Source organism: Calonectris borealis, chromosome 3, assembly GCF_964195595.1.
Source record: "Calonectris borealis chromosome 3, bCalBor7.hap1.2, whole genome shotgun sequence".
In the NCBI taxonomy this organism is placed as follows: domain Eukaryota; kingdom Metazoa; phylum Chordata; class Aves; order Procellariiformes; family Procellariidae; genus Calonectris; species Calonectris borealis.
The window spans coordinates 69,597,058-69,623,357 of NC_134314.1; the positions used below are offsets into that span (position 1 = coordinate 69,597,058).

Sequence of the window (26,300 nt, forward strand, 5' to 3'; positions counted from 1 at the left end):
GGGCCCCCCCAGGTGGGCGCGGGTGCAAGCACGGGGGCACCTCTGTCTGTCCTCCCGTCCACCCCTCCCGACCCCTCGCCCATCCATCTTCCGTGGGGATTCCCTGGCTGGCCTCATGACATGCTCCATGACATCACCTGCCTGCTAATAATAGCACTTCAGTCAGCCACCCGCCAGCAGAGACGGATGGGTTTGGTTACAGACGCACTCACTGAATGGCTGTGTCGTGTGGTGTTGTGTCGCGTCTCCCCCGCCATCCCCCTCCCCAAGTCTTGTTTCTCTGCTGCCAAGGAAACGCAGGGAACACACTCTTGGCGCGCTCTGCTCCCTCTTCCCTTCACAGGCGCACAATTTTCCAGGTTTGCTGTAATGAAATCTCCGATGACTTCAGGGCCAGCTGCTGAGTGTTACTCAGGAGCATCCTCAGCTGTACCACTGTGACCATCCTGTTCATTCAGCGTAGGATAAACTGCTCAGTCTGTTACTTTGAGAGTCACGCATACATAACCGCATACTGCAGCTAAGAACTTACAGTGCCAGAGTACGGCAATGGAAAATAACTCCTTCACGCTGATGTTTTTTTGAAATTTGTTCTTCGGCACCCATCAGTGCTTAGCATAACGGCCCCCAGAATTATTTTCAGTTTAGAACTTGCCACATAATTTGTGCCTATTTTGGTCAAAACTATCAAACACGCATGACAGGAAGAGCATTTTGTCTTTGCACCCTCTTCTGGAAAGCACTGGAGTCCTAGAAGGATGATTATGAAGACCTACAATGCCTCTCTCTCTATAAGGGACTTTCTACGCAGCAAAAGAGCAGTCAACAGTTGACGTGGACCTCGGCACGGACCCAACAATCAGGACATAAGGCCAATAGGGGTCCTCTAATAGCTAGCCGGTCATTAGGCATCTGCTGCTGGCCTTCACTGCTGATGGCATTATCTGACCCAGACAGATTTAAACTGTGACACAGAGGCCTCAGCCTACCACAAGCACGCCTCCAACTTGCACAGCCTCAGAGCAGTGCAAGCCACGCTAAAACACATTCAGGCCCCCACCTCTCCCTGCGAGTTTTATGAAAGAACAGAAGAGGCTCTGACAGTTGTATGAAGCCAGAACATTTATCAAAATAGGCAGGTGATCCTACCCCTGATACCGTGGCTACTGTGCAAACCTCTGCTGAACAAAGCCAACCAGCCTGTCACTTTGCTGCTCTACCCTCACTCCCTTTTTCAACTTCTTACAATTGCTGACGCTATCCTGAATTGCACTGTACATAGCACTAAATTATTCACTCCTTTACATACTATTTACCTTATTAATGATGTTGTAAAAACCAGAAGTGATGGGAGAATCCCAAATACAGTGCTACAAGCAACACGTGGACCCAGACCACCGCCTTGCAGTCCCATAAATTTGACTTACACGATGCATCCTTTCCCTGACCAGGTTCTTCCATGGCAATCTCCTCACTGTGGTTGTTGCGCTGCGCTTCCTAGGGTTCCCTCTATGCTTGCATTCTAAAGGTCGTCTGCGAGGCAATCACATAATCACCCCTTGGATGCGGGGCATCTGCAACAACTGATTTGCTCTGAACTGTGTGTCACCGTGCTCCCGCCTTGCGTAACATCTGCCTGGGAACTACATCTACATAGGAACTGAATTCTTCTCTGTACCAAGAAGGCTGCCACTCCCTATATATTCTTATATATATTCCCTATATATTCTTATATATAGTCTCTATATATCCTTATGAGAAATTGAAATATTAAGTTTTAAAAGTTTTATGAAGATGAGCTCATTTTTAAACTCTCATGACCCTGATTTCATAGCATCAGCTGGTTAGAACTGGACAAAATACAACACCCTCTCCTCTGAGACAAGCCCCCCTGCTTTTTTATCGGAATTAAGTTCAGCCCTAATACTGTAACTAGTTCTCTGCAAATGGCTTTGGCTTCAAAGTGGCTCTGCCTACGCTGAGCTAACTGCACAACAGAGGCTAATGGTTAAAGCAAGGACCTTTGGAGGCTACTGTTTCTTGTCGTATTGGGCTCCTGTTCCCTCTGAATGCCAAAGAGTAACAGATTATCTAAAGTACATCTACAACTCTACTTCTTTTGTGCTGTTAAAATGTTAATGTTGGTATATAGTAAAGGAAAAGGAGCAAGAAAAAAAGCTGACTATTAAAGAGAACAGGCTTGTAGTCTCTGCAGCATCTATACCTCAGCGGGATTTCATGTACTAAAGCTGATACACACTGGGAAAGCCTTTCTCCGTACAGAAGTGCAGTCCATTCAGTGACACAAGCTCTTTTCTCGCCAACAAAACAAACCTTGAGATCTTTGCTTGCTTCCCTCTCTTCTAGTCTCTATGTCCTGCTGTGTTTTTATTTTAGAAAAATAGTTTCAGTTCTCCTCATAGACAGCTTGCTTGAATGTTATGATAAATTTAAACTTGGACTTTGCCATTTTCATCTGTAGCGTCATGATGCAAAAGGACCCTCTAAAAGTGGTACGTCTGATATTTCTATTCCTTTGTTTCAGCTTTACGTATTTAAATAACAATTCTTCATCTCAAAATTCAGCCAATTTATGGTGATCATCCCCAAACCAACTACTGAGAGCAGTGTTGGAGGGAGAGGGGTAAGGGAGGAGAGAGCAAAGCAAAATACTCTCATTTTTAGTACTGCTGTTTAGTTTTAGAAACAGATGAATTTCCTCTTCACCCTCCTTAACAAGCCTAACAGTTTCAGCTCCCCTTACCAGCCTTCTCAAGAGGTGACAGGCACATCCAACATCTTTTATTTTTTGCAGTGGTGCACATTCAGGACACTCTATGCTCATTTCAGACAGATAAACATTTGGACTATAGGCTTCACTTCTAATACCAAGTATTTTTACCCATCTTCTAAACTTGCCTTGCAAAGTAACCTAGTTACCTTCTCCATTAAATAATCAGCGTTGGGGTACCTGATAACCCTAGGTGTTAACAAGGTGGAGGAAATATTTCAGGTATTACACGAAGAGATGTACCTAGAAAGATTTTAACTAAACACTCCCCAAAATCCTTACACTGAATACATCAAGCTGAAAAAGATTTAAGCCTTACTGCCTTTATCTTCTTCTGTACTGACAAAGCACTATCATAACAAATGATCTTGTAAAAGCTAGAACTGTATTATTTGATTATAAAGGTCTTTGCAATTTTCTGGTATCCACGATAGGAATTCTCAAACTGGAGCCACGTAGCCTGCAAACTGCCTGGAGAGCTTGCTGGGTCCCCGACTCGCCACTTCCCATTTTCAATCAGTGAACTGCACTAACAGAAATTAAGGTATTTAATACTCTCCTAATACTGCCTTCTAATGCAGGAAACTGCTGTGAACATTCTAGGAATTATAATCTCTTGGCAATAAAATAAGGTAGTCTGCCTAACAGTAATTGTGAAGGTAGGTATTAACAAAATTATTTTGTTGGTCAGAAAAGCCTAATAACCAGCAAATCAAAGGAAATAGTTCCTCTTCCATGGGTAGTCCAGAAGTCAAACATCATAGACTAATACTTACTACACCTTTTCCTATGTACTTAAAATGTTATAACTGAAGAATTTTCCTGTCTTGAATATCACTCATGACTATCCAATCTTGAGAGTCTTAAGCTGAATTAATTTAGAAAGAAAACAGTGTGGTTTCAAACACCGCACTATACATGCAAAAAGAACAGCCAAAATCAAGCATTTCCAGTTCCAATTTTTCAGACCAGAAGATAAAGACAGTGATGCTAACGACTTATCTGACATACAGGATTAGCAACAAAAGAACTGAGAGCGTGCCTCCAAACTATGAGGTCTGGCAGTGGGGATATACCATACTCTCAGCTCTCTCCATCTGCCACGCGTTCAACATGAGCTGTATCAGAGCAACCATCTGAGACCCGCTGATCAGTCCAGCATCTGCCATCCTGACTCCAACTGAAGCTCTACTGACCAATAGTTGCATTGAAAATGCAGCTTCAGAATCATAACAAGGAAAGCACAAGTACCAGAATCTGATCTTTAGACAAACGGACGCTCCTTTTAGGACTGGCTAACGGCCTTGTGTCTTACAGTGCAAGCACATCCGTGCAGAATGCTGTTCTTTTTACTATGCCAACGTAACTCTGAATATTAAGGGTATGCTGGCGCACACGTCTTTATCTGTTAGAGTGAGCAATGACAAACGAGACACATGACTGCAGATGGCCCCTCAGAGTTAAATCTGACTTGACTCAGGACCTAGCTCCAAGTCTGAAAACAAGATGCCAACAACATATTTATCTTTGTTGTTTGTCCAGCATTAGCAAGACGTGCTTCTAAATATATAAATGCAACCTAGTGAGTATCTTTTGCATTCAAAAAATGGTTGTGTAAGAGGCTGCAGTTTTTTTGACTTACCAGGAGATGGCGGCTGAATCTTAGGTTGTTTCTTAGTATCTCCAGTGCTGAAGACTTCTGGAGGGGGCTCCTCCCCTCGCTCAATCTTGCACTCGAAGGCAAACAGGTACTGAATGTATTGTTTTTTCAGGGAGCTGGCTGCGCTGCTCGAAGTGCCAACGTTCAAGGTGGTTGCCAGCTCACGCCACTTCTTGTTTTTATTAACCTAGCAAAATAAATGGCAGAATCATGGGTTGGCAGCAAAGTGGTTTGTTCAAGTCAGGAGACAAAAAAGGGAAAAAAAAAGGAAAAAAACCACTTAATGTCTTGGTTTACTTTTTTTATTTTCCTCTTTTAACTAATGCTCATTACTCCCACACGCAGTAATGCACAGACAGCATTTACAGTTATAAAACCATTAAGGAACCTGCTGATAGCTACATAAAAAGCTTTGCTTGTGGAGAGTCTTCTGTATGGTGCATCTTTTAAATGCCTTGCACTTTTCCAGGGCCTATGCTCTTCAGTTAGCGATCCATCTCCAAGCAAATGCACCTCATTCTCCCGCTCTTTGACACCCACCCACACCCACCCCATTCTAATTAAAAAACAGCTTCTAAAAACTAATTTAGAAAGCAGTAACAGCGTTATTCTGCAATTTAAGTGTTTGAGCATGGACATGAAAAATAAATTTTTCTCCAAAATAGCCACTAGCTGTCAAATAGTTCAGCCTGTAATTCCTGGTTCAAGTCCTTTCACTTTAGGGCGTCTTGCATGGACAGATCGATGGTCCTTTGGCTAGATGAGAGGCAGAGTAAAGCAAGGCCCCTTAATTAATTAAGGCAGACTTCAAACACACAGGGCTAGTCCAGCAATACTCTGTATTACAGTGCTGACTGCACAACTCCGCTGCGAGTCTTGTTTGCAGTGTAAGGCTGAGAATATTGAAAGACTCTGTCCATGAGCTCCTCAAACACAGCTGATCTGTAATAACAGCGAAGTTCATTTGTCATCCTGGATGATGCCACTGGCTCGCTCAGCTGTACCACTCATAGCAGCCAGTATTTTTGCTGTAATACCTGATGCTCCAGAGTTCACTCAATCACTTGTGCAATTGCTAGGTATGATCTAAGGAGGGGAGGCAGCACTGAAATAAATGGGCTTTAAACGTCTGCGCATCTCAGCTTTTGTTGGGGAAGAATCCCGATTCTTGCCCGCCATGATGACTGCTACTTGCCCTGAGGCCTGAGATTTTAATGACTCCAACTTAACTTGTATGGCTACACAGGTTATCGCTAGCCGTGCTGTTCCTGAGCCTGCATGCCAGCAAAGGAAACATTCCTCTTACGTTTCTCTCCGTGTTTAGTAACACCGTAACTGCTGCCAGTCAGCAAAGATCTTTTGGGGATAGCGTTAATAGTAAGCAGGTTGGCATGGCTATGAGAAGTGTTTTTATTTCTCTGATACATCCTGCAAGAACCCAGGAGTTAAAGGAGACAAGATTTTCATAAACTGTCCCTGTTGAGGCTTGAAACCCAGCTACACAGTCCTTTGTGCCTACTGACTTACAGCTAAGTGGTGCGTAATGAACACATTGCATAATGCAAACAGAAACATTCATGCCTAAATGCCCAGTATACTGGCATTTAAAAAAAGACTGCCAACAGCTGGTCTGTTCATGTTGGGACCCCATCAATTGCAACTATTCAGACAGAGAATATGCACCGCTGCTGCACAGCTCCACTCCCTGTCACTCTCCGGGCAGAATCATGAGATGTGGAGTGCAGCAGTCGGAGCAACAGCTTTTTAGGAGAGCATCACACAGATGCATTTAAATAAACCTCAGCAAGCAAAGCTCTGCACCTCTCCGTAGCCGCAAACAGATAAACATGGTGATCATTCATGTGGGCGCACCAGCAAAACCAGGAGCCTTTATTTTCAGTGTCAACTTTTACCAGTGCTGAAGCACACACGTTTGTAACTCAAGCTCTTTCAAAAATCAGTCTAAATGAACAGCATCTATTCTTTGGCAATGCATAATGTCTGCCACTGCAAATCAACACTGAGTGTCCCAAAATAAAATAAATTTCCATAATAAGCAAACATGAATGACTCTCTAGAATATCCCATCTGCCCCCCATCTTGCTTAATTTTTGATGCTAAGAGTCATACTATGGGCACAACCACGCTGTCTGAGGCAGAGCAGCTGCATGACACGATTTACCTGTAATAAAATTTCTGAGCTAAAAGTAATCAAATCTTTATGATGCTGGGGGGCATGAGCTGATCACTAGAAATGTCAGGATAACATCTCTTACCCAAATACACAGCATTTAACAACCAGCAAGGTGAACTATATTAGGTTTCTCTGCCTTCCTTTAGTAACACGAATAGCCAAAATCTCTGGACTTGAAGGGCCAATGATCTAATTCAGTAGTCAAATCCTGTGTTGTGAGGTGTACTATTCAAAACAGCATTGAAAATGGTACTAATTGATGATGGACATTTCTTTCTTGCACTAACCACATAGATTATTAAAATGTGCTCGCTTTCTGAGGATCTAATGCCATATTTTTGAGTTCAGATTTTGTAATTAGTGTAAAATTGTATCTATTTAAATATTAAATATTATCTATTTTATATTAAATATTGCATATACGTATTTATCTACATAGCTATGTTTAAGACCTCATCTTGCAAAGCACTGAGCATCCACAAACGTTCTTAAATTCACAGAAATTATGGGTCTCAGCACTTCACAGTAGCTTCTAGCACCTAGCCAGAGTGATCCCCTAGATGCAAGGGATGCTTTGTAAAAGCATCAGGTAAGGACAGATGACTTTGAATACCAAATCTAAGGCTGCAAATACTGACCATTTTCTCCTGCTTTCCCTTTGGATGGTGCTAGACAATGAAACATTTGGTCTTGCTCTGTGGTGATCAGTCTTACAGAACTCACAAGTAATTTCCAAACATCCCGTTGCAAAACCTCCAGTTAACTGGTGAGAACACAAACGAAAGCTTCTCTCTCCCATCTGTGACTTTTATTGTCAGCTCTTCCTGCTTTTATTTTCCTTCATCTCAATGAAATAATTCACCTCTTCCTTGTAATCATTATGTTTGTAAGGCAACCCAAAATATCCTGTAAGCATTTTCCAAACACAGATAAAGCACAGTCTGTGTCTAAGAAACAAATGTACCATACAGAGCCACTCAGAGATGAAAGGTTTGGGACGAAGGACTGTGTTTCTAGAAAGTATCTGCCACTTCTCTGGCGAGATTATTTGATTTGTCCTAGAGGCAGTACCCCTATGTGGGAATGATGGATTTCAAAATCTCCCTTTCCTTTCAGCTCTATCATGTGTTTCTTACTCGTAACTTTGATCCAATGGCTTTTTCCTCTTTTCTTCTCTTAGTGGCATTACTGGATTCCCCTGAACAGGTAACAATTTCATCTGTCTATAGCAATGGTCAATTTTGATTCAAACTGTAGAGTTTTAGGGCAGTTATGCAGCCCAAAATGAACTCCAGACAAATATTAAAGCATGAAACTATTTTCTTCAACAATGTTGTCAGGGCTGAAAATGTAGTGGTGTAACCAGCAGGAAATACTCTAGGAAAAAATGAGTATCACCTTTTCAAAAGGTTCACTTTCAAGCACTTCTCACCTGTGCTAAACCTCCAATCTCTTTGACGCAGACATAGAGCCTGAACAGGTCCAGGGGCTTCTTGCCCACAGCTGGCAGACTGGCCACGGGCGTGCCCCTCTCCTCCATGAACGTGAGGTACCGATCTACCCACATCTTGCGCTCCGGCTCGTTTCCTAGTTCATAGACTTTTGTGATCTTCTCTCCAGTTGTGGTAGAGGAACTTGACTTCTAAATCGCAAGAAGAGAAAAAAAAGTTGGGGGAAGGGCGGGAGGGGGAGGGAAAAGAAAGTAAGAAACTCACAACATTGAAAAAGAGAAGATGTCAAACAAACTAAAGCTATCACACAACAGTCAGGAATGAAGGCTACTAGTTCAGGCACAAACAGTACATTCTGTCCATATACGGAAAATTCAGCTTTTTAAATAAAGGGCCCAAACTCCCCATTTTCATTATTTCTTTCACTGATCTGAACTTTGAATCCCAGAAGGCAAGTTTCTGATGTTGCCTCATGTCATTTTAAGAAGAGGTAGCTCTCACATAGTGCTTCTCATCCACTTATCTCAAAGTGCTTTGTAAGCAATAATTTGGGTAAAATTAAAACAAGTTTGTCCCACACAAGTTTAGATAATCCTAAAAACAAACCAAATCAACCCTCTCTCCTTTGCCCCCCAAAAGGGGCTAGAAAACCTGAAAGTGTTCCTCCAGAACAGCAATTGCACAAAAGTAGCCTACAGCGTGAATCACGGCAAACTAGCACACTGAGGAGTACCCTCTGTAGAGAGTCACAAATGGTTATGCTTTACTACCGCTTCACACCATCGCTGGCCAAAAAGCAAGACGAGCAAGAGGGCTACAGTACAAGGAGACTGGTGGCAATACTCTTCCTGAACTGCCAATTAGGTGCCTGAGCCAATAATGCTTATGAATAGCTACTACTCTCCTCCCTTGAAAGAGGACAGAAGATAGCCATCTCACATGTCCTACCTTGCAAAGAGAACATGTGTTATGACCCGGGAAAAAGCAGGGATGCACAGCGGTAGGATTTGAACCACCATCAGGAAAAGCGAAAGAGGTGGAAAGAGCAGAATTCTTTCCCATGTGGCAGAAGTGCAGGAGTGAACCCGTTTTCCTGCTGCTATTTGAGCTTGACAGCTAATGAAAGCTCACGTTATCTTGATGCCTGTTTCTTCTCCATGGAGATGGCGGAAAGCACTGAGGCTGCTACACAAGCTATAACTTCTCACCGTATCTTTTCTGTGCAATGTAACCCTGTGAGCTGGGCTCTGTGCCATGTGTGGATGGACTACACCCTATCCGAGCTGCCTCTGGTCTGATAGCAGAGAGGGGCTGCTGCTACTGCAGGAAGACCCTCCAGCTTGCAGAAGGTGAAGTGATTTGCTCAGCAGTGGAAAATGGGAGTGGTTCAGAATTAAACACAAGCGAAAAGGATTGACATAAAGCTTTGGGAAAGGAGCCATACATATGAAGGGAAACATAGCCTTTATGTCTGTATAGTAAAATCCTAAACTTGATTGTTGACTGCAGTAGACACTTCTTTAAACTCATCTAGTCAATCACTCTTTCCCTCCTTTGCCTTTTCCTCACTTTGAACAGGAGACAGCACCATTCTGAAGTAAACAGGAACTTACTCCTAGTTGAACATCTCTGAAGAAGACCCTAGCTGTACCTCACGGATGCTACAGAACCACCCACTTTGTCCATGTCCCCACACAGCACTGCTGAGGACTGGCACTCAAGAGCATGAAAGATGCAGTGGGGTAGCATCCAATGATTGTAAAAGCATTGCCACCATTCATCTTGCATGTTAGCCTGGAAAATATGACAGGCTCTGTATCTCCCTCCAGCCATTAGCTGAAACTTGGCAACACTGGAGGAGAGCCAGGCAAAAAGAGACGTGAAGCCAAGGGGGGTGACCCAGCAGTTCCATGAGCCATTGCTGTTCTTTCCAGTGAATGGATATTAATTTTAATTAAATAAATAGCCTCCTGTAAAGTTTTCTGCCTTGCTTCCTGATACTGTAACTTCTTTGCAGTAGTCCTTCCTACAGACAGATATTATTACCTTTCTTACTTAGAAATGAGGTGCACTCCTGAATTTACCTGAGCCAGATTCAGTTGTGTTACAACTCCTACTGAAGTCAGAGTCAAGGCTGAGTTTGTTTTACTAATACTAAGTGGCTGGCAGGAAAGTACTTTGACATGAGTCCTGCAGATTATGGAATGAAAGCACAAACTGATTCTGTAATGGCAACCAGTTTACTCTAAGCATCACTTGCTATGTATCTGGGTATTTAAGAAAATCAGTTTAACTCTTTTCAACAAATACACTTTCTCAAAGATTTTTTTTGGGGGTGGGTGGAGAGAGGGAAGTAGGCAAGTCATGCTCCTACTAATTTGATTTTGTAGTGAGAACAGATATATGATCACATAGGCTTGAACAGCTGAATAAACTGGAGCTACCCCACTACCAACTGCAGTAAGAACAAAGTTACTCTACTGCTCATCAGCATTAATTTTAATCTGACACTTATAATGCCACAGAACTCTAATAAAAACGAAGGTGGGAAATTTCAGCTTTTACCCAGCAAATTTTGCATGTGCTTATATTCTAACATGGGGCCACAAAATAGTTTCTATTTCACTTTTATGGTAGTTCACATTAAGAATGTTCAGATTTACCAGTCTTACATTTTCATTTTTATATGGTAAGATTCTCTTTTTCAAATCAGATTCAGAGCAGAATGGAAACCAGTTAAGAATTTTTCATTCTGGGTTTTTCTACTACGTCTCAAATGATGCTGCTTTTCTGCAGTGTGGCAGCAGGCTCTAAAATGACAGTATAATCTGAAAACTTTTCACAGCTTACAGAAGGTAAGAAGTGTTTCTTACTGTGTGAGCTTTCAGGTTGTCATGCTTTGTAAAATGGGTGCAATTTTCTTCTAAAATGAAATGTTAACTTTAGAAGAATGCACTGGAGGGAAGAATGCTATTCCTCAAGAGTAAAGATCTTTTTCTCTTCTCTATTTTTATAAATGTAAACATATAAAAATGACAGATGTGTGCAAGCTAGTCTACACACAAACAAACTTCAGTTCCACATGGGCAGGTTCAGCTGGAAGCCTAAATCTGCCTATAGGTAAATGTTAACCCTCAGAAAATAAGGGTTTATTACAAAATGATCCCATTAGCGGATTGTTAACTAAAATGAGCACATGCCAGGCAATGCTGGAAGAATACAGATCATGAGCTTTTCTTTTGTTAAGTTTGCTGATAATTCTGGCAATAGAAGAATGCTGGTGCAAGCCTGTGGCACATACCTTTCCTGATTTAGTTGTATCCTACTCTGCCCTCAATCCCTGGCACTCTTCTACATGCTATGACTGGCCATGTTTAAATGGGCGATTTAAAAAAACCGCATCTAAATATGGACACCAAAGCCAATTCTCATATTAAATTTGTTAAATCCCATACTTTATTTTCAATACATCTACCACCCATTAAAACTGTATTACACACAAACTCTTTTGTAGTGAGTCTGCAGAATCCTTCAGAGCAACACAGATTTCTGTAGGAGTTCTTTTCACATTAAGGCAGTGGGTAGTTGTTTCTGTACAGATCTCTAAGCATCTATATTTATAGAACTATCTACCATTCACTTCCCCCACTTCAATAAAGAATTTGCCAATATTACACTTATTACGTAGACCTATTTTACTACAGAGTGTGCATACACAGGCAGCAAAAACCGCCAAAGTCCAGTCTCTGGCAGAGGCTTTCGCAGGACACAACCCTCTGTCAAGATCTCCTGAAGGACTCTGCAGACCCCTCACATCTAGCACTATGGAGAGATAGTACTATTCACTGTCACATTTATGTGTACTTATGGACAGTAAACAGCATTTTATGGCATTTTCATAACCTACTGTTTTATCCGTGTTCCAGTGACTCTGCATAGTTCACACCCACACTTGCAAATTCTCTTTTAAAGAATTTTAAAGCCACCTCACCACTGTCAGGGATGCACACTACGTGCAAAATTAGCATAGCAGAAGTGTTTCTTTCACCTATGTACCCAAAGAGGCCACAAAACATAACATTCAACAATTCCTTCTCCACATTTTCTCATGCCTCACTTCCATATAAGACTGCTGAAAGAGAGGATCCACTTAGGAGGATCACAGACCATTCACCTTTGCTTTTATCCTCTGCTGGAATGGAGAAGTTGTAGCACACGAAGCAGCTCTGGGATTTAATGACCAAATTCAGGCTGCTTTCAAGTGTAACGGAACGCCTGCAATCAATCGTTCCAGTCTATGTCAGGCTGCTGTTGAAGTCGATGAATTTATCCAATACACTGGCCTTCATAGGTAAAAAGCGATCAGCTAATTTACAGCACTTATTTTTGTATCGTTCCAAAGCACTGCATTTATCCATATCTGTGTACCAAGAAGCTAACTGAAGCTAAAGATGCAGCAGCATTTGGACAGAAGGGCGTTCAGAAGAAACTGAAAGCACAAACGTCCTCTACTTATTTTTCCCAACACTATACTTTGTCATATTTACATGGAAAAAACTCCACATATGTTCACAATGATTCTAGGATTTGTTATGCAGTTTATGCAATGAGCTCAGGAATGCATTATCATTTGGTAGCCTTGTAGAGGAATAACTCGATGTGTTAGACAGCCTGCGCCGTAACTCTCTTGCTTTCCTCCAGAAAACCGCCCAAACAAGCAATACCCAAAACATTACTACAAAGAAAACTAACTCCGTTTCCAGTACCACCCTTTCAGAAATGCTGTTAAGAAAAAGATGAGACTTTGTGGGAACAAGTAACACCAGCTGCCTTCTGAGACTCAAAGTCGCTGCCAAATAAACATCAAAACATTAAGGTGGTGCATTTCATGCCATGCTGCCCCTCTGCTCAGGGGATTCACGAGATGTCTGGTTTTTGGATGGGGAGACCTTTTTCACTCCAATTGGCCTTCCTCTGTTTGTCCCGAGACATACTCTTCAACATACCATTTTGTGAAAATTAAGTTATCAAAGAATTGCTATTTTAAGTGCACATTAACATCAGAAAAAAACTTTCATATTCCTCACAAAAATATACGGCAGTATTTTTCTACAGAGAAATTATGATCATTATTACTTTTGGTAAAAAGAAAAGAAAGAGGAACAACATTTATCTTCCTAATTCCAAAAAACAAAGCAAAAATGACCAAGTGGACATTTGCTCCCCATAGGCCATATTTGCTTATACCTCCTTCTCTTTTCTATATATGTATATAGATTTTCTATGCGTGTATATATATACATATGATGAAATTCATTTTTAGCTCCACGCATTTCTCTCAGGTTTTTCTTTACAACCTGTATGAGAATAACTAAACATTATTAGTCTAAAAATAATCTAAACATAATCTAAAAAAAACATAAACATAATCTAAAAAAATAGTTTTCGAAAAACATACACCTATCAGGTTTTTTCTACCCAAAATCTGGGTTATTTCAAAATAACTGAATGAAGCAAATCAGAAACAATTTTGTTTCAGACTGTGCCCTGATAATCTAATGATTGTATTTCCAAATACACAATTCAAAATTAAAAATGTTTCAAAAACATACATGGCAGCTTTTTCATGGTGCTGAGTCTACAATTCAAACTTTGATGGATCTTAGTTTCAATAGGGGAGAAGATTTCTTGTTTTGTTTTGTTTTGGTTTTTTTTTCCTAAATAATCCTAGCAAAGACAAGTGCAGCAACCAGAGTGAAGTCAGTTGTGTGAAGGAGTTTGGGCCCAGGAACAGAAATGGAATTGTCCTTAACAACACAGTCGGCATGCTTGGAAGCTGATGCATTACAGGAAGGATGTTTTCTTCACAACAACTGCTGTATTACCAGACAGCACACTTGCACGATGCACGCAATTTTACTCTTTCTTATTTCAAAGTACTGTTGGGACAAATTTTGCCCTTGGATAAGCATGCTCAGGCCCCACTGAAGCTAGGCAGCGGAACTTACAGTCATGTGTCCGAGAGCAGAATTTGTACCCAGTATTATAAAGAAAGAAAACTGTTTAGTGGATAAATAATGAAGAAAAGGAACTTACAAAACAAACAAGCAAGCATTAAAATATAATTAATTACAAAAAAATAAACAAAACCAAAAAAAACCAGAGCCACTTACAGGGCTTGATGGAGTCTTTGGCCAGCCTGGGCTGCTAATGCTATCACTTTCATCTCCATGAAATGAGGAGATGCTAGCAGAGCTTGGGGACATTGGGGAAGGGACTGGCAGGTTGCCTGGGGTTGGGGGCTGAGAAATACCCTGAGAGCTGTAGCTATCCTGTGGTAGAGGAATAAAAAAAAAAAATATGACAAAGGCAGGGCAAACTTTATTAAAAACAAAAAAAATACATCCAGTTTAACAGACTGACCAATTTTTATATATAAAATATATATAAACAGAGAGACACATACAGAAAACACACACATATATAAATATATTTTTATATATATATAAAAGGTATTAAAACAACATTGTTCATTAGTATAATTTGGAAAGTTTGCTGGATGCTTGGCTAAAGTCACTAAGCCACCATGCTTATTTCAAGCTCACATGGAATGCTAAGCATGGGTTTCCCCTTATGAAAGAAAGAAAAAAACCAAGCTGTTCACCTTATTTTATCAAATAAGGCAGGAAAGCAAAATATTAAAGTATGTTGCTGCTGCTGAGGCGGCCAAAACAGGAAGCTATAACTGAAGGCAGAGAAAAATGGCTGCAAGTATTGAAACCAGGCAAGACCCTTCTTTCCCACCCACCTGGCACAGCCGAATCCCCACGCAACTTTTGGCTTGGGTTGCTTTGCCCCCGCAAGTTAAAATGCCGTAAGAACTAGTAACTTTCAGATCCACACAATGAAGGAAAAAAGAAAAAAAATAAGAAAAGAAACAAACAAAGAGATTGCACGTGAATGGAAAGGCATGCAGGAAAGAACAGAAGTGGGTAGGCCAAAACCAGAAGATGAAGACAACACAGCAGACTTCTGCGGGCTGAACCAACACCACGTGCGGAGGTGGTAAATACCTTTGACTTGCTCTCGGGTTGGGGGGGTCCTTCTTCTTTGCCATCTGCTTTGAGAGGAAGGGGTAGTTTGGACTCACCGGGTGTCATCATATCTGCAAGACCCATAGGTGCTAATCGAAAACAGGAGAAACAGTTAAGCATGACTATGTTTGGCTTTGTAGGAAAAAACACGCTTCCTGCTGCAAGATCGTGGTGCCACGTGAAGCAGAGCTTATCCCACCTCTGTACTGTTATTCTAGCATCCGGAAACCTGGAAACCTCTTCAGTTGAAGTAAGGAAATAAAGAGACAATGAGCAAGCCGAGAATACAAGCACCATGCATCAACAACAATAAACAGTTTACAAAGTAAAATTCATTCTTTATGCTGCTGGTGGTCTTCAACTGTGTCCACATTTGACCACTACATTTTAACAGAACAACAGTCTATTTTAATAACTACTGCACCTTCCCTTTAGCAACAGACAAACGTAAATGAAAATGATGCACATTTTGCTTGCAATGTTGAATCTGAGAAAAAGGATGAATTTCCCAGTTACATCTGTATTAAGGTTGGTGTCCAGCAGATAATTCCTGCCCCTACCGACTTGAGCATGAATGGCTCAGCCACTGTGAGCCTTAACTACAGAATTACAAGCTGTAAACTCCACTCTGTTGGAGAAGCGGCACTCAACTTCTTCCCCTCCTGCTAAAATGAGGTGGGACTATAACGAAGACACAAATGTCTTTCTATGATAATGGCACACAGTTGCTTCCCAGGGGTGTGAGGAGTTTAAGGGTTTTTTTTTATTTGAAGATGCAAGTGCTAAGTATAGTATTATTGCTGCAAAGCTGCTGGGTTCCTGGATTTCTGGAAAGATGCAAGGAGAAACATTCAGATAAATAGACAGAAAATACTGGGCAGATCAGATGCTAGAAGGTGCCATGACACTGAGTCAATGCAAATAACCAGAGAACAACAGCAAGACACCAGGTGATTCTTTTCCTGCAGAAAACCACGTGCACAGCACTTATGAAGGACTGGATTATCTTCCCTTCCTCTCCCTTTTTTCTCCCCCTCATGCCCTTCTTTCAAAGTAGGATCTGAGGTAAGAAAAACATAGGATAGAATAACGTACAAGGCAATAAAAAGGAAAAAATACATATCCCAAACTTACAAATTTTAAGAATCGGCAAAGCATCATTGTTAAAAAAAATAAAAAATCTGATCATTACCAGACTAGCGCGCCCCTCTGCAAAATGACAATGCTGGCTCGCACTAGGCAGCAGGCACACTGCATAGCAAGCCAAAGAGAGGAGGGGGAAAAGAAGCTTTAAAAATACTTCACAGATTGCCCACTACAAAATGATTATTGCACATATTCATGTATTACTATGTTTTAGAAAATAATTAGTTTTAATTACAGCAGTGAGAGCATGAGCAGGACTCTGGCGAATACGCTGGCAAGCTTTGCAGTGCTAATTTGCTAATATCTTTAGCATCACTGCAGGTTGAGACTATGGGTCTGCCAAAAAAACCTACCCAGCCATGTGCCATGCGAGTTTACAACTCTATGCTCAATATTCAGCTTTGAACTGCCGGTGTTTTTCATGGGCACATTTTCTTGTTTTTTCAAAGCACATTTGTAGCCCAATCAAGCCCTTAAAGTCATCACAACACATAAATCATAATTGAGATTTAAAAAAAAAAAAATTACTTGCAATACTTAAGACTTCAAGAATTGGAACAAAAAGCCTTTTTCAAGTGATGCAGCTGCAGAGAAAAATCTATTGGGATCAGCTAAAAATGCTGTTATTTTTATGTATGTGTGTGAAACCTCAACAAAACAGCCAAGCAATATGATACTGGGAAGCCAGCATCCACTAAGCGTTTGATTTGTATGCATTTTGCCCTTAGACTCTGTTGGAGGAATTGGGGCAGCTTGTGACCATTATGAAGTGAAGGATGGCAGCCTAACACATTTTAGTTTTGAATTCCACAGTTAAAAAAAAGTTATTTTTCTTTTAGACGTTTTTTAAAAATATATGTACAAAATGGTCAAATGTATGCCACAGTCTGGTTTCAAACTGGGATGCAGAACTGTTATACAAAATCCATTTTAACAGTTAACACATTTCATGCTGTGAACGCGCTAAAAAAGAAGTCTTAGTTTTAGTTTCAAAGCAACCAAAGATGACCCTTCCCCTCTAAAGCAATTTTAGAGAGGTCAAACAAAGCAAAGTTAACAATCACACTTCTTCACCAGAATTCTGCATGGCTAAATCCTCTGCTGATATCTCACTGTTATCTAGGTTGGCACATCGTATTTCTATTACAAATATAATAATTGTGCCCACTCCTGGTAGTCCTGTTTCCATCAGAATTCCTTTATAAAATCTCTTTTCCAGAGAGGTTTAAGTTAACATCTCATAAAGGGCAAGTAACTCCAGTCTGCAAATTACCACATGTATTCTGACTGTATTAATCATGTTTAGAAATGTAAAAATACGAATTCATTTTGGCTTTTGAATATTTCTTGTTGGCATATGTAAATATAACTATCAGGAGTTGGAGACAATTATGAAAAAAAATAATAGTTTCCCAAATTCTGTTTTACTTTTTGTTCTAAATTATTTACTTCATCTACGTCCTTTCTTTCTACCTATACGAGGAGAACTGCAAGGATTTTACTAGCAATTTGTAAGGCTGTCTAGTTTCCCTATAGCTTTTACCAAAGATGTTTCCACAGCTACTTTTCTATCCACTGTTGAAATGTTGTTCCATAACTTCTTGCAAACGTACTCTCCAGTGATTTGCAAACACACATTCCTTCCTTTTTTTAGCAAAGCAGTACAGCGAGAACATTGTTTTGACCCTTTCTGAGCAGTGAAATACTGTTATTCTCATGAAACTGCTAAAATAAGACGTGGTCTCTTTCTACACAGGTACTAATAATTCTGCGTGTGAAGTGCAGACCAAAGGATAAAACATTTTAGAGAGGAGGGTAACAGGGAAATCTTGACTCAAAAAGTGCTGTAGCGTACTGTGAATAGGTTTCAAGTACTAGCCTCTGGCTTATTATAAGAATTTAAGAGCTAGAATGATTTCAAAAAGCAAGTATGGGTCACGGTCCTGAATTAACTATTCCACACTGAATTTAATGTACTCAAAGGCAGATATTGACATGAGTAAAACTGCAGCAAAGTACTCTTTTTTGCTAAAGGCTGCTCTATCAGTCCCAGAAGATGATGAAATACTGTAGGAGCAGCAATACACAAACATTGTTTTTCTCTTTATTGCTAGTGCAATAACAAATCATACTCTACAAAACATAATATTACATCCTTTGTAAGACATTCCTTCCTCCCTTCCACCCCTAGCACTCTCCTTCCTAAAAAAAAGGAAGAAAAAGAAAAAGCAGCGAATTTGTGACTCGTGGAGTTTGGAAGAGGATCCCCACTGCTTTTAGGCTCACAGGAAAAATGGAAGAGGGACAACAGCACTGCGTAATGTCCTGCCACGAATGGCCGTCAGCCTCTGGGGAAAAGCACAGCCCAGGGCGCTCGGGCACCTTATCCGAAAGGGACGAGTGGGCCACCAAGGACCTCAGCACCGCATCTCCTTTCTGCCTACCAAGTCTCATCCGAGGGATGACAAGTGCCTGCGGTTTGGGACGCGGGCATCTCTGTGCCAGGAGCTGGCTTGATTTACAGTCACACAATGACCACTGGGTAACGGTCATCGCTTGTTTGGCGTATAGGTGATGGGATACTTCAGCTATTACCCACTGCTGACATCCTCCAGAAAGTTTATTTAAATGTGCATTATACAATAGCTCATACAAAGATATGCGTTAGAGCAAAAAAATAGTGAAATAAATGGAGGTTTCCATTTTTCAGAAAAATATAACCAAGCTGCAAAACAGAGAAAACCAATTAAGATTTCTAGAAAATGCTTCACATTCATAAATATGATTGCTTTCTCTATCAGAGCTTCATCCAAATAAATACAAAGTCAAATATATATAATATATATGAAAAGGTAAGTTGTATCTATTTTTAATGTTATTTTTAAAAGCATCCTTTTAATTCCTTTAGTGCAAATAACTTTTCCTAGAACTTCATGTTTTATATAAAGTATTACAATGTTAAAAATTCGTTGGGAATAATAATACCCAGAAAATGGAAGATGTCAGTAGGACAGAGGTAGTGAAATTAGGAAAGGATCCTTGTGGCAGTAAAGAAATTAACGTCTTTTTATTGCTTTGTTCACTTCCAGAGGTAGCAGAGATTATGAGTGCCAGTTTCTGTGCAAGCACAATATGGAAATCTGTGAGATCCAAACTCCATATTCTTTTTGAAGATAATTTTCACCAGAATTAACAAGGCTCACAGCGTGATATTATTATTTTATTTAGGTTGGGTTTTGTAAGTTTACTTTTATTATACACATTTTTAAAGCTTGAATTTAAAAAATAGGGGAAAAAAATCTAAAATATATATGGGAAATGTGAACTCATATAACAAAAGGACAGTGGAGGTTATACAATTTTTCTGAATGGCAGTTTGTTCCATAATTGTGAAGGAATTCTGGCACTTTTTCTTGAAACTTTTGTTATTGTTATGGATGGGATACTCTTTCAGAAGCATCTGTCTTCTTTGATCTCATAATTTCTGTGTTCCTAAACTGCTCTACATCAGCAGACGCTGGCGATCTGCTGTTTGATCCACAGTCACTGTTGAAGTACCAGGATGCATAACTGCAACACGATTTTCCTTTCAATTGTGACATTAATTAAAAAAACTAAAGAAAAAAAAGGATCAACTAGAAAGGAGGAGTTATAACTACTCCTAAAAATGTGTGGCAAAACCAGTGTTAGGTGTACTGAAGCTCCAAAACCATATGAAAACAATTCCATCAGCATCAGCAATTTTCCTCTATTTTAGAGTAAAACCTAAAAGCGCATTTGATTAAAATGAATATAACCAAAACCCACCCGCCTCCCTCAAAACAGGCAACACAACTGCACTCTCGAAAACCCAGACAGTTCAAGCCCATAAGGAGGTATCACCTGCAAGTTCTCCACCTCATCAAACGCACCTCATCAAATGCAGGGCCAGAGCTGACCCTGAAGTGCTCCCCCAGCTCAAGACATTATCATTTTAAGTGCTGTATTTACACTTGTCTCAAACTCGGCCCTTCATTTCTTTGACCCAAGCAGAAGGATGAGTCAGGACAGGGGGAAATGCAGCATTCCCACTGCGTGTGCCCCCAGCAGCATATTCACACCTAATTTTCTCTTTTTCTTCCCCCTGTACCAACCCCGTCTGTGTGCTCTTGGCGGCTGGCTGCATGAAGCAATCTAGATGCATGCCCGCTGACACACAGAGGAAAAGAGGTGCACTGAACTCTAGTTCATCTCGTACTTACTTTCCATTGGGTAATCTTTGAATTAATAAAACTGGAACAAAAGAAAACCTCACAAATGCACTGGCAGAAAAAACCCTGATAAATGTTTAAATTATTAAAAATCCAATATTTCAGAATGCATAACACAATAAAAAGAGTATGACTACCCCATACAAAAGACTGCTAGGATAAATGGCCTTGCATTGAACAGATTTCCACTGTATGAAATAACGAATGGCTGAATTATCTGAACAAAAAAACCTCTGTGAATCTTCCTTTAAACTGGTTATTCCTTAGGAATACATAAATCTTCTTAGGCAGGGCACTCTGCCATCTGTTTGCTGTTGGTTATTTTTGCAGCTCTGGGGGCCAAAGGAAAAGGGGGAAAAATTACTTCTGCTAATAGCAAAACAGAATTTATAGCACAGTTTCAATGCTCAGAAGTAATTTTATTTGAGCAAGCCAGACAAAACACATAACTACACAAACGAAACATAATATTACCTGGGACAGCTCTGGTGGGGGAAAAGCAAGCTATTATCTAATGGTCTTTTCAATAGCTCTTCCCTCTTCATCCAGACGGTGAAGTGTGCTGTCTGGACTAACCAATGGCTTCCAAGCCAGCACTGGAAAAAGCCTTTTTTTTTGGTTTTCCTTTTCTTTTTAAAAAATCTTATTGATTAACAGCTTCCTTCCTGTTTCTTCTGCTAACTAAAACCGTAAGATAATATTCTTGAAAAATAAGACACTGTTAAGTGTCTCAGGAGCTCCTCTGTAGAGGAAAGAAACCCTCTGGATACTAGACACTAGAATCTCACAGTGGCCATTTTCTGCCCAGGAAGCAGGGAGATACAAAGCTGACAGGGAGGAAGGACAGGGAAGGAGGCAAAGGATGAAGGAACGAAATAGGCTAAGCGGGGCAGAGAGGAAGATACTGAAACACAGGCTCTTAGTAAGATACAATTTAAGTAGTAAGGCATCTCTAAAGAAATAAACAAAAGTAGAAACAAAACGAAGAAACAACATGAAATCACCTTAGCACAACCTATCCAGTTTTCAGAAAAGCTTCAAAAACCCCAACATTTCAAAAAGGGCTAAAGTAATCAGTAAAGCATGCACAGAAACTCCATAACTGGAATAAGTATTCCGGAGGATCCACTTCAGGGTCACTGAAACTCCATCCAAACCCACCCCAGTCAAAGAATTGATCTTTACTGTTCGTATCGTGATGGAGGATAATTGTTAGGAGCTCAAGCTGAATACGGACTATAAAGCACATTTCCACAGAACTACATTTACCCGTCTTCAGTCACACACAAAGATGCAAATAATTCTAAATTCACAAGTCATGATATGAAGGATAAATCCAGAAGCTACATTGAATATGCTTTTTTTTTGCAAAAGGATGCTATGATTAAATTTCATATACTGATATTTAAATAAGTAAATGAAGAAACCTTATATATGGTTATATGAATTTTAGAAACAGTAAATATGGCCTATGTTTTCAGAACAGAGTAACTATTTTAATTGCTCAACTTACAGCATCTTCAACTCAGAGCAGGTGCACATCTCTTTTTTTAAACCAGTACCACATTAAATATCTGAAATTGCCATCTTAGGAAGCAAGACATTGAAAATCAACAGCAGCCTCTTAAAAGATGAAGTTTTTCTCCTTCCCCCTCTTGCAGACACATACACACAAATATACATACACTTGCCAGTCAACACCTACGTCAAACTGGGTCCGAGTGTTGCTGGAACTGTTCAAAACATTGTACTCATCTACATGCTGTGCAAAAGGACTTAATGAAAAATGTATGAGTTACTGTACAAAAATATGCGAATACCTTAGCCTAGTTTCAAATCACTCCAAACTGCCCAACAGGGGTGAACCGAATGAAGAAGGCTATCCCTCTGCCACCAGCCCAGGGCTGGTACCGTTAGGCAGATTTATGGAGGAAGGCCACTGCTGGAAGGTTACCCACCATTACCTGTTGAACTGTTCACCATGTTAGGTGCCATGCTGTAAGGAGGAGCCTGCGGGTTCATCAAGCCAGAGCTGTTGTTCATCGGCTGAGTGTAGGGGGAGCTGGATCCCATAATACCGCTCTGATTCATGGCAGGAAAATTGCCTTGCCTACGAGAAGAAAGAGCACACACACGATGTCTCATTACCTACCTCATTGCTGAAGATGCTGTGGTTTGTCATAGAGTACATCTCCTATTGTTTGCAAATAGCTAAGGAGAAGGCACGCAATTAGTTCACTTTACCTACATGGGGAGCTTTGAATTAGTCTTGATTAGTTACCGTATATCTGAGACAGAATTGGACTGAACACAAATTTCAAGAGATGTATGCAGTGTCTTTTTACATCACAACCAATCAGCAGAAAAATACAACTCATATTATTTATCCTATGAGTTGACAGCAATGTGATCAGAAGTCAGAATTAGAACCGAGCGTTGGCATAAAAAAATACCAGTGAATTGCAATTTTGACCATGTAATAGAAATCCTTACCTGCCATAGCTTAAAAAACTGAAATGAGCAGAAGAAAAATGGGTACCATAGAATCTGTTTCAGATTTCTGTATCTGATGTTATTGCATTGAATACAATGTTCATCTTTTGTACATGCCATCTATGTCCAATCTTTCAAAAAACCACGTACTTTGTTGAAACAAAAAACCTCAGCAGAACTATTTTGGTTTTGAAAATTAATCACATATCTGTATAATGCTTTCATAACTGAGACTTAAGTTTGTCTGAAAAACTGCCCTGAATGAAGCCCTTACCTAATTCTTCATATCTTCAGATGTGAAGATCTTCAGACCAAATATTTTTGAAGGCTTAACCTTATCTACTCTTAAGTTCTAAAAAGTATCTAAGTACGCTTTGTACTTGATTTATCAAATTCTATAGATAAACTGAGGCATAAGGAAGAAAATAATCCAATCCAAGTAAGCAGAATAATAATGCATGATCCAACTTCAAAAATAACCTTTTATTCTTTTAATCCTTAATACAATTATTTACCTTTTCTTGGTAAAGCTGAAGACTGCACATATTATGATATGTAAGTGGATATAGGCTTACACATATAAAATCATATATATACATAAAAACACATGCAAAAATATACTTACTCGTATATTCATAGTCTACATAAGAAAATACAAAACTCGGACCTGTTTCTTCAATGTACCCCCTGTAAATTTATCCTGTTTTTCCAAATAAAGGAGACAAGAAAGGAAGCAACCACCCCTTTACATAGCTTTGGTACCTGTCAGGTTTTTGTTCTCACGAAAAACAAAGCATTTAATTTTATCCTACAGGCAGGGAAAGCTGCATGTCCTGGTAGCAAGATGGAGTTTTGGTATAAATTCTACTTTTCATTATTATACAGTATTCAAACAACAGAGACAACCCCCAAACCAACAACCCTGAATAACTTCAATGGCTTCTTGTCTTCTCCAAACTCATGGCAGATTCTTAACACAATTGGTAGAAACAGATTTCTTTTTTAAGAGGTACAGGAGGAAAACCATTAAAGCACTATTTGGCCTAATTTTTCTTGACACACTGAATTTCTTCAAAGGAAAAGAGAACGTGTTATCTAAATAAAGCATCTTTTTCCAAGTCAGTTTTGTCCTTTGCTCTCTGAAGACAAACTTTTCTTCACTCTTGCAAAGAGGCAAAGGCTCTCTTTTGATATGAAGGAGACAACTGCCACACAATGTCATTTCCCTGATGAAGCTTGCAATGAGTAGAGGAGGGAAAAGATTTAAAATGCACAGTGGTGCAATGCTCCAAGGGAAAATTACAAAGGGAAAAGAGAAGAGCAGGACCATTTGGCAACAACTTTAAAAGGTTTCAGTCACACAATCAAGCTTTTCTTATGTAAATACTGTATCTTAAACACCCCCACCCCTCTTTTTTAGCTGAAAACTGCTATATTTCAACAAATGCAGTTAACTGAAAAGTTCTTTCTATGCTGGATAAGCGAGTTGCTTTCCGTTACTGGGTAAAGTTACTAGTGAAGATGAAGAAAGTCTGCAATTGCATTTTTGCACTTAAAAAGAAGAAGAAATAGATTTTGAAAGGTTCTTTTATGGAGTAAGGCTGGGATTCTGGAAAAGACAGAAGTCTCTACAGGTATCTATCTCTCCAATGTCCTTCTTTTGCTTTAAGAATACACAGGAGATATGCACCTTGCAGGTAAACTGAAATTGCTCCTCACCTACTAATATTTCAATACTATTACTTCCTATAGCATGTATATCTTCTAAGCTGTGGGGCTCTTCATTGTCTCAAATTGAGGTACAACCTATTTCATGTTACCCACAATGGACATCGATCTCAATTGTAGCTCATGAAAGCATACTGCTGTACAACAGCTTTAAATCAAAAAGTAGGAAACTATTTCCAGTTTAGACGGAGAGTGGAAATTAAATAAAAGGAATATACTAGCTTTGGCCAGGACAGCAAGAAAACAACTGAAGTCTAAAAAAATTGCTTCTGTACCCAGAAAGACCTGAATGGCAGAACCTAATTCCAAAATTTCATCTGGCAAGGCAATACCTTTCCCTTTCATCCTCCCATGTAATGCCGTACTTGGAACGGACACAGCTCTCCATCTCTGGAAAGAGCCAGCAAGTGAAAAGACTCAGCACTATCCCTGGCAGAACTTTGTCCTTCCCCGGTCCCCTATCAAAGCACTGACGCAGCACGTGTGAGCTAATTCAGTAACACTGACAGGCGACATCCTGTAAGAGTAAACGTTATTTTATCCTGAGATTGGGTGCAGTGCGCAGTACAGAGCTCCTCCACATATTATTCTGCTCTATGAGGGCTTGGAATGGAAAGTTTCTTTAGGGAGAAATAATCAGGTATTACTTCAGCCTTTAATTCTCACTCCACAGTGGGCCTCCTTTGAGTAAAGACTGCCGACTGTGACAAATCGTGCTGCATCAGTGCTATAATATGAAGTGGAGTCCATTAAGAACTGAGCTGAGATCACCAAACTCATTCTGATTAACCTCAGGTCACTAAACACTTATAAATATGTTACACAGCAGCTGCTAAACATATTTATATATGCTTAAGGTCACAGCATCATCTGTTGGTTGTTGGAGTTAAGTCAAAAATCTTATGTTTCCTTCTGTGCTGCTTTTAGTAAAGGCATATCCAACATACTATTTAAGTAGTAATCTCAAAGCATACTACCAGACTCTCTCCTACATCTCCCAATTCCCTCCTCCATTTTTCTGGGAGGCTAAATAAAAATCAAGTCCTTTAAAAATAGTCTGCTCTACACGTAGTGACATCTAATGGCAAAAATTCAACTGACCGGCTATGAATTCTACACCAGAACAAACCCAGTTAAGTGTACAATTTTACAGTATTTACCACATAAACACCAATGGCTGGGTTGCTTAGGGATGATGCGAGTGATAATTAGGAATAATAGGAAGAAATTAAGAAAAGAAACACTTATGTTCAGTATAATGAAAAAATGTCTTTGTGGTGAGATGCAGTTACCCTCCAAGGGAATGAAGGAAATGCCAGTACTTTACACTTCTGCACACAGACAACACATTAGAAAACATACTGGTCAGAGAAATCATGCATCACGTATGAACTAGATGACCTGTCAGGTATTTTCCAGCTCTAACTTTTCCAACACCGTGATCACATAATTTTCCCCATTTACAAGAAAATGCAGCTGGGCCAATACAAATT

The 26,300-nt window shown here is 40.0% G+C and overlaps 1 protein-coding gene across 10 annotated transcripts in view; it reads right to left on the reverse strand.

Annotated features, from left to right (window-relative positions):
- ARID1B (AT-rich interaction domain 1B) overlaps window positions 1-26,300 on the reverse strand; it is a 336,572-nt gene that overhangs the window by 21,536 nt on the left and 288,736 nt on the right. For 4 of the 10 annotated variants that reach the window (XM_075146080.1, XM_075146079.1, XM_075146077.1 and 1 more), the window contains 5 exons: window positions 22,551-22,696; window positions 15,170-15,279; window positions 14,270-14,428; window positions 8,078-8,287; window positions 4,434-4,638 (listed from right to left, as the gene is read on the reverse strand). In XM_075146080.1, the coding sequence (XP_075002181.1) occupies window positions 4,434-4,638; window positions 8,078-8,287; window positions 14,270-14,428; window positions 15,170-15,279; window positions 22,551-22,696 (830 nt within the window). Of the gene's footprint in view, window positions 1-4,433; window positions 4,639-8,077; window positions 8,288-14,269; window positions 14,429-15,169; window positions 15,280-22,544; window positions 22,697-26,300 lie in introns of all 10 variants that reach the window. The other 6 variants (XM_075146082.1, XM_075146081.1, XM_075146083.1 and 3 more) reach the window with 3 other exon arrangements.